The sequence below is a fragment of the Octodon degus genome, unplaced genomic scaffold (genome assembly GCF_000260255.1).
Source record: "Octodon degus isolate 3935 unplaced genomic scaffold, OctDeg1.0 scaffold00014, whole genome shotgun sequence".
NCBI classification, from domain to species: domain Eukaryota; kingdom Metazoa; phylum Chordata; class Mammalia; order Rodentia; family Octodontidae; genus Octodon; species Octodon degus.
Window position 1 is genome coordinate 18,154,677 of NW_004524590.1, and position 9,465 is coordinate 18,164,141.

At 37.0% G+C, this 9,465-nt stretch overlaps 1 protein-coding gene across 1 annotated transcript in view; it reads left to right on the top strand.

Annotated features, from left to right (window-relative positions):
• The window catches only part of Slc35f5 (solute carrier family 35 member F5), a gene marked incomplete at its 5' end in the record, with an annotated part of 44,136 nt that extends 35,460 nt beyond the window's left edge, over window positions 1-8,676 (top strand). Inside the window, 5 exons of the mRNA XM_023709686.1 lie at window positions 596-755; window positions 2,727-2,817; window positions 5,016-5,170; window positions 6,707-6,800; window positions 8,649-8,676. Of these exons, the coding sequence (XP_023565454.1) occupies window positions 596-755; window positions 2,727-2,817; window positions 5,016-5,170; window positions 6,707-6,782 (482 nt within the window). The remainder of the gene's footprint in view (window positions 1-595; window positions 756-2,726; window positions 2,818-5,015; window positions 5,171-6,706; window positions 6,801-8,648) is intronic.
• Window positions 8,677-9,465: the final 789 nt, after the last annotated feature.

Below are 9,465 nucleotides of genomic sequence, written 5' to 3' on the forward strand. Positions count from 1 at the left end.
TTGGAGGTGGGCCTGCTGTACACCTCTGGTTAGATGATCTGTTCCTGGATTAGCTATGTGATTTTGACCCTAGTCTCTCACTACGGGGACTTTAGCTCCAGGGTTTTACCTCAAGTCTGTATGCTAGGTCTGGGCTGGGTCTGGAGGGGTATGAGGAGCGGGGGCTAGAGAGCCCAGAAGCTCTCCAACACACTCACCAGTGTTGTGTTTTGGTGGGTCTGCAGGACTCCCAAGAGCGCAGCAGCAGTTCTTAACTCAGATGGCAGGCTGCGCTGGGTCTCGGCGGTGGGAGGGGGTCTGGAGAACACGGGGAAGTGCCTCTCTCATGTGGAGGGCCTGGCCTGGAGCTGCGGGCTGGCGCAGGACAGAGCAGAAGCTCTCCCCCACACTTGCAGGGCCTGGGGTTGGTGGGATATGGGGGGCAAAAGGCGCGGTGGAAGTTCTCACCCAAAATACGTTTAAAAAAAAAAAGTTCCAGTTAAGGAAATTTGTTGGAGTCCTTAGTATAAAATCTAATGTTTTCTAATAATAAGAATTATAAACTTTGAAAATTGAAATAAATCATTTATTAATTTTTATCTTTTTCTACTTTTAGGTTTTGTAGGTCTATTTAACCTGCTACTCTTGTGGCCAGGTTTCTTTTTACTTCATTATACTGGATTTGAGGACTTCGAGTTCCCTAATAAAGTGGTGTTAATGTGCATTATCATTAATGGCCTTATTGGAACGGTTCTTTCAGAGTTCCTGTGGTTGTGGTACGTTCTGTTTTTTCTCCTGCAATATAGCAGTTATCAGTTTCCCAACATTGACTCTTTTAGAGCAGGGACTTTGTGTTTAACCTTTCTGTGCCCCTTGTGCAGAGGTAGTGCCTTACGTACAGGAGGGGCTCCGAAATACTGAGCAAGTGAATACAGATGTTTGCACGAATGATACAGAGTATTTTAGAAAGCTGAGCACTCTTGTCAGTGAAAGTAATCATTGTCTAATGGACATCGATACTTAGGACATGTGTATGCCAAGTATTAATTTATGAATTCTATAGGAGAAGCTAGGGGCTGTTGTTTACTTTGGCTGTTCCTACACTTTTTCATTTTGTTTGTTTTCAGGACCAGATACATCATAAACTGATTAATTTGAAATGTTAACATATTGTGATACTGTTGTTGAATATGTTGACTATGATAAGCTTCAAGTCACTTTGAACATAGTATCATGTATGGAGTTTGAGCGACCTTTTGAGTATAAAGGTTTATACTTTCCTAATAGGAATTTTGAAAAAATGCAAGTTATGCTTAAATTCACAAATGAATTTTATTACATACCAGATGACACTACTAAGTAGTTTCTTCTCACTAATGACAACTACACAGATAGCTTTTCCCAGGAGATCTTCCGGGCTCTGCCTGCACTTTTTTTTTGTTTTGTTTTTTAATGTATTTAGTGGTCTTCAGGGTCTCACTACATGAATTGGACTCATAGTGATCCTCCTGTTTTCAACCTCCCAAGCACTGGGATTCAGGCGTGCGCCATCACGCCCAGTCTCAGTCACGTCTCACCAGGGGCAGGGCCAGCATGTCACGCCAGGGGTTGAACCCTGGTTCCTGTGCCTGTCTAAGCAAGCGCTTTAGTCTATTGAGCTATCTGGCTGGCCCTCTGCCTGCACTCTTCTCTCACACTTCTAGTTCAAGAAAAGAATTTTTTTTTTTCTTTTTGGTACCAAGAGTTGAACTCAGGACCTTGTACTTTCCAGGCAGGCACTTGTGCCACTGAGCTATATCCCTGGTTTGTTTTCTTGATAATCTTTCTCTTACACTCTTATATATAGTATTACAGATTAGTTTATATTTTAATAATTTGTGTATTCCTTGATATAAAACTTTTTAATACCAGTTTCTTTACTCAATTCATTTCTATACCTTTTATTACATTCATTTTAGGTACTCTGTTGTTTCTAACCTGAAAATTAATTGATAACAAATATTCAACTATTAGTAACTAGGGAAAAGCTGGAGCGAGTCAAATAAGTTTTTAGTACTACTGGGTTTTGTATTATAGTTCGTTATATGATAAATACCTAAAAATACGTGCTGAATTTTAAAAGATGATAATAATTTACTTTCTTCTTATATAAGCCTAAGTGTTGTTCTTTGTAAATGGTTCATCTGTCTCTATTTAGTATAATATTTTTTTTCAACTACACACATTTTTTTTTTTTTTTTTGCGGAACCAGGGATTGAACTCAGGCCCTTGCACTTGGCAGGGAAGCACATATTCCACTGAGCCATCTCATCCCAGCCCCTCAACTACACAAAACTTTATGCGGATATTTTAATTAGAATTTGGTGCAACACTGGTAATTTGTGTAAAAAGAAAATAGTTTTTGATTAGATCAATTGTTAGATAAATAAAAAATAGGATCTTGATACTGCTGTTTTTTCTGTTAATCAAGTATTATAAAACTGTAAAACCTACTTAATTTTTTGCATATATAAAGTGTTCAAAGTTGGGTGTTCAGCTGTATTCAAAGTTGCATAAATAGCATCAAGTACTTTGAACTCTGTACTTATTTATACTTTCACTATTTGAAGATAAACTTTGGAATCATTTTAATAGTATGTTTTGAGTATCAGTCTAAACGTCTGTCTTCCTGATTTGTCCAGCCTATACTATAGGAGAAAAAAATCTTAAAATTATATTTTGAATGTGCAAGTTTTTTTTTTTTTCAGGGGCTGCTTTCTTACCTCATCCCTGATAGGCACCCTTGCCCTGAGCCTTACAATACCTCTGTCCATAATTGCAGATATGTGTATGCAAAAGGTAAGGCAAACTATTTGTTAGTTTTTTTTAAGTATGATACTAAGACATCTAATGAAAGTTAAGGAATGTGTCTAAATTATAACAAATACAAACATGAACAACACTTTGATTCCTTTTTTCTCCAAGATGCTTTACTACCCAGAAAAAAAAAAAAAAAAAAACAAAGAAAAGCATTTTTTAGTTTTTCTTTTTTTTCTGAATTTGTAGGTTAAGGACAGTACCTTTATATGTAATACTGTAGTTTACATTGATTGTGGTATAAATCAGCAGTGTGGAGCAGGAGGTACCTTTTATCACATCTCTGAGTTAGCTCTGCAGATGTTAAACTTCCTTCACATTCTGACAGTACAACTACAGAAGCGCACCCCGCATCAGTACTGTAGTGCTCAGCGGGCGTTCATCTCAGGACACGGGCGTCCTGCCCCCCGGTGGAGCTTGCTCTGAGGCAGGATTCTAATGTCGGTGCTGGCAGTGTCGGCATCTCAGAAAAGAGATGTGTGCTGCTACCAGCCTTGAAGGGAAGCCTCCTTGGGTCGCAGGAGGAACAGATGTGCCTTTGCCTAACGCTGAAAGACGGAGGTGAGCTCCTTACGCAGTCCTTGTAAGCTGCACCTAACAACAGTGATGAGAATACTTGAAGGCCAAAGGTTTATGACACATACAGGTAATAATCTGGTAGTTAAAGCTGTTTTTCTTTAGGTATTTGTGCAGTTCGGGAGATAAAAGAAGAATCCCAGTGATGTGTATTCTCATTAATTGAAAAATAATTCTGTGTTAGTATTTCTAGCTTATTAAATATTCAGCCAGATGTTCCAGGAAAAGTTTGTTTACCAATAATTTAACAACTAAATGAAGGCTTTTTAGTTTATCTTAGTAACTGCTCTTACTGGGGTGTTTTTAGGTCTGCTTAGCGTCATGTTCATGCATCATACAAATGGGGTATACATGTTAAAAATTGCCTGTGATTGTTCTTATGTTATGTATTGTGAGTACCTCATAAAAGATGGTGTTCTCATAGAACCCTTTACTCTGATTAATAGTGCCATTAAGTGGAATGGTGTATATTTTCCACAAGAGGGAGTCCTGCCTATAAAATCTAAAGTATTTTTCTTTTTCTTTTTCTTTTTTTAACTCAAAAAGAATGGTTTTTCTTCCCTTTTTAAAATATAAGAGTTACTATTTTCATCATTATTTTTAAAGTGACCACCAGTGATATTGCTCCTGAGTCTTGGGAGTTAATCAGCTCAAGTTTTAAAAGGTGTTTTAGATACCTGCCTGAGTCTAGATGGTGAAGGTAAACTGTATTTTGTTTTGGTAACTTTATAGCATCTCATTTTTAATTTTCTTGATAACACTGATACATAATGGATTAGAGTAGCAGTTAGTGACATCAGGTGCTGTTTTTCACTGAAGCTTGTTTTGCTCCTTGTCTGACTAACATTCTTTAGTAGAAATATTCATATATATCTTGGTTTTACTTAGTCATTATTTTGTTTTATTGTATTTTTTTATTTGTTAGTAAGTAAATAATTTGAACCAGCCAGCTTTGAGTATCATGATCAGAATTTATTGCAGGTAGTTAATAAGTTTGCAAAAGTTGTACTTCAGAGTTTCATGTGGTTTTACTACTGTCTGAAGAGCTGTAACGTAATGCACGTACAGGATAACATTTTTTTTAAACTGAGTTTTTATTTTTTATTTTTATTTTTATTTTTTTTTAAACTGAGTTTTTAGAGATGAAACTGACAGGGAGGAATCCATCTGAGGACAGGCAATAATCACGCAGAAACGTGAAGTGTGGCTGCCCCCACGGATAAAGCCAATTTTTAGATATTCTTTTTCTTTTTCTTTTTTTTTTTTTTTTTTGCAGGGGGGAACCGGGGATTGAACTCAGGCCCGGAAGCACTTATTCCACTGAGCCATCTCCCCGTCCCCAATTTTTAGATGTTCTTCCTCTGGGCGTACTGTGCCCAGCGAATGAGAGAAGTAGGCCAGCTTGGCTCGTTCACGTTTTCCAAGCAAGGAGCATTGTTGGTAATTTAGGCAAGTGCAATTGTAGGTTGAAGTCCTAAATTCTTGTATTTAATAATAAATTACTTAATAATGTGTTATAACTGCTTACTCTTCATAGATGGCAAACTTATGTTAAAGGGAAAAGTTCCCTTAATGATATTTTTTCCTGGATATTTTATTTTTAGGTGCAGTTTTCTTGGCTCTTTTTTGCAGGCGCTATCCCTGTGTTTGTTTCATTCTTTATTGCAACTCTCTTGTGCCATTATAATAATTGGGATCCTGTGATGGTAGGAATCAGAAGAATTTTTGCCTTTATATGCAGAAAACATAGACTACAGAGGTAAGTTTAGTTTTCCACATAGAATTTTACAAATGATTTCCTAAGTGAAAAGGGAGTTTAGAGATTTTGTAAGAAATTATCCAAAGAGGCTACTGGACTCTTTTAGAATATTTTGCTGAGTTTACACACCTATAATATTCAAATAATGGAATTTAACAAAAAAAGGGTATACAGATGTATGTCCATTTTGTATCGGTGTATTCAAATTGGTTAGGATAGATATATAGTTACATTCTCTTAATGAATAGAGTGATTTGTTCTAATGGTGTTTGTAAGTAGGATATCATGTCTGCATCTTGTACAGCAATTAACCACTAGGTAGAATGTATGCAATGTGTTAATTATTGAAACTGTCCTACCAATTTGATTTGAAACTATCTCATTGCTATTTGTGTATCAATAAAATTATGGAAAAAAAGAAATTATCCAAAGATTATAATTTTTTAAAATTTTTATTTTTTCATATTTAGGACAGGGTGTACAGGGTCTTACTGCATAGATTGGACTTGTAGTGATCCTCCTGTTTGCAGCCTCCCAAGTGTAGGGATTACAGACATGTGCCACCACGCCCAGTCTCAGTTGCCATCTCAGTGCACCCTGGAGGCGGGGCTGGTATGGCAGGCTTGGGGATTGAACTTCCAGCCTGTGTCTGCCTAAGCAGGCGCTTTAATCCAGTGAGCTATTTGGCCAGCCCTTTATAATTTATTTTTATGTTATGCCAGGAAAAAATAATTCTGCTCAAATTCTTCTAGTCATAAAATAGTTTTAATTGCTGCTTTTTAGAAAAAAATGCTAGGCCTGGCCAAATAGCTCAGTGGATCAAAGCACCTGCAAGCAGGCACAGGGGCTGGGAGTTCAATCCCCAGGCCTGCCGTACTGGCCCTGTCCCCGGGGGGTGCTGAGATGGCAGTTGAGACTGGGTGTGGTGGTGCCCACCTGTAACCCCAGCTCTTGGGAGGCTGTAAACAGGCAGATCTCTACAAGTCTGATCTAGTAGTGAGACCCTGAACATGCTGTATTCCCTAAAGTACAAAAAAAAAAAAAAAAACAACAACAAAACAAAACAAAAGAAAATGCTTTGATTGATGGGTAAAACCAAAGTGCTTACTGTTTTTCTATAAGGAATTTAATGTAGAAAACTTACTAGTTGGAGCATAATTCATAAGAGAATATGTTATTTCCTTGGATTGTCTTTTTAAAATTTTTTTCTTTTTAAGAGAGAATAAAATTGGACATAGAGACACACTTTTAAAACCAACACTCTGGGAGACCCTGTCTCAAAGTAAAGTGTAAAGAACAGGCTCAAGAATGTAGCTTAGTGCACAGGGCCTGAGTTCAGTTTGCAGTCCTGCAAAATCAGAGAATGCATTTTTACATTTTACACAGAAAGAGCATAGGATAAATTGTGCGGACTCTTGCCCTACTCGAGCTTCCACAGCTGATTTAAATCCTGACTTCACAGCTTTGATAAGCATACTAGATCGTCTTGAGGATTCCCTTTTAATTCTGCGTTACGCTTTTTTGCTGTTCCTTCAGAGCTCCAGAGGACAGTGAGCAGTGTGAGAGTCTCATTCCGCTGCATGGGGTTTCTCAGGAGGATGCAGCTAGTTAGCTGTTGTCTGCACTTCAGGTTTGTATGTGAGCCGGGCTTGGTGTTGGTGTCATAATCAAAACGAAATTGTTATAATTTGATGTTTGAGTGGCGGTATATAGCCTAAAGGCAATATAATCTCAGGGGTCAGAGTGTCTGTGTTTTAATTCCAGGTTTGTGCTGGCTATGTGGCTATGTGTAAATTTCTTAATCTCTTTATGCCTCAGTTTTCCTGTTTGTGAACTGGTGGCGGCAGTAGGTAAACTTCCTTATGAGCTTGTTACAAGTGTGAAATACGTGGTGAGTCATTTAGGGCCTGACTCTAATTAAGTGATCAGTAAGTTATAACAGTTATTTTTATTGCTAAGGGTCATCTTTTTTTAATGATGCACTTTACAAAAATATTTTGTCTATTAAAGAAAAAAATTAATAATTTAGTATATAACCAGCGTTTTCTGAACTGATAATTGTGAATCCTGATTCTGTGATTGTGTTTTCATTGAACAACGTTTCAGGAACATTTTCTCATTTTAAAAGTTTTAGGGCCAGGGAGATGGCTCAGTAGAATAAGTGCTTCCCTGGCAAGTGCAAGGACGTGATTTCAATCCCCGGTTCTGCAAAAAAAAAAAAAAAGGTTCAAGTACTGTCTTTTATTTTTTAAAGGACAGAAATAGTACATGATAGTTAGTGGTTTGCAATAAATGCTTGAAATCCAGTATATATCTTTGGCAGGTATAAAACTGATTATTCATTTAGAATAATAGAGCACAGTAAATCACTAGAATTCTGGAGGTTTGGGTCCCTTCCTACTGAGCTAGTTCTATGAGGTTTCTATTGAAATGTTTTCCAACTGAAGCTAGGTTTTCCCTACCCACCTAGAATATTGTACAATTAGTGTCAACACTCACTTTGGCTCTGAGTCTTAAGTTTCGTGGTAAATTTTCCTCAAGGGTGTGGCAGTATATGCCTGTAAGAGGCTGAGTCAGGAGGATTACTGTGAGCACCATGGTGAGTTCCAGCATGAACTATGTAGGAAGGTCCCGTCTGAAAAAGAAAACAAAAACAAAAAACCCAGTTGGAATTTGACTTCAAACTAAGGCTAATTAATCTTGGCTTCTTGTTTTTCTTGGGTGGGTTTTCTCTTTCCTTGGTGATAGGGATTGAGCCTACTGTCTCACACATGTTGGATAAGGTTCTACCACTGAGCAGCATCCCCCAGTCCTCTGGGTTTTTTAATGTAGTAGTTGTTGCCAAGTGGTTGCCCTTGCACAGCTTGCGTTCTGGCTCTGCCAGACTTCTTGTGCAAGCAGGTTTCTCCGACCCGCCCTCCCCTGTCCTGCCATCTTGCTTTCATTCTTCTCCCCACTCTGAGGAAATCACTTTAAACTCTTAGGTGATTCTTTTGGTATTTACCTTCCTCTATCTTTGCACGCTGTGTTTATATTTTTCTTTATGATTTCTCCACATTGGGTATCCTCAATGACTGTCACTCAGCTGGATGAGGATCTCTGTTCCCATCCAGTAGATGAGCCTGCCTCTCAACCCTACAACTTTCTTTCCACCCCCTCTTATGTAGTTATTTGCATAATTTCAGATAGATTTTTATTATTTATATTTTTACAGCTAAGTAAATGTTAATTTCTGAGCCATGTAGAATAATGCTACTTGATGTTTTCCCAGTTCAGAGCCCCTATATATATGATGCGTATCTTTCAATACTAAGATCAAGTTCAGTGGTTAAGTTCAATGTTTGAACCATAATCATGGGAAGAAGTAAGTTCTGGAACTGAGGTACCACTGTAATTTGCCTTTCAAAGTATAAACTATAGAAGATTAAAACTATGAAAATTTAATCTAATGATTATTTTTTGTTCTGCTTTTTTTTAGCCTGGTGATGGGATATTACAGCGAAGAGACAATCTCTGGCAAGTTTTTATAGAAAAATGTTTCAGTGCCTAGACTGAAAAATAACAGTTTCAGTTCTTTGAAACTCTAAAGTATATTTTCCTCATATCTTTTCTTCATTTTCATAATGGAGTACTTTGCTGTGTCGCTGTGTGCATACCACTGCAGTTGTAGGATGTTCCAGACCACGGTCCATCTAAGGGACTGCCCTGCCTTACATATCTCAAGAACTTGAGTTGAAGAAATCATTTGATTAATCAAGGATTAAAATCCTAATATTCTGAAGACTTTATTTTCACATATTTGTTAAATGCTGGACTATATTATAAAAATGTTTTCAAGAAATCATCTAAGTATGTAGAGCAGTGTTTCTGACAGGTAAGATGCTTAACAGGAGCAGCTGGTAAGAGGCACAGATTATATTTTTGAGTTTTGTAGAATGTCACAAATTACACAGAAAAAATGTTTATGTAGCAAGTATGTTCATGCAGATTTGGTGGAATTTTAAAGAGAATAAATATTAGAGAAAAGCTCTGGCACAGTACATACCATATTCTTTCATAGCATTAGGTGCCTTGTATTTTAAAAATGTGAAAAACATGATAAGTTTTGAAGGGGAAGTATTATAAAATGAAAAATGATGTATTTCTATGGTTTTATTGCTATAAATTTAATTGATAAAGCTCTGTTTAATTTAGAGTTTTAAAGAAATATTCTATCTTCAATTAAGAAATTTTCATAATGGAATGATTAAATTGAAGTCATAGAGTATTATTAAAATAAAATGTTTATATGTGTG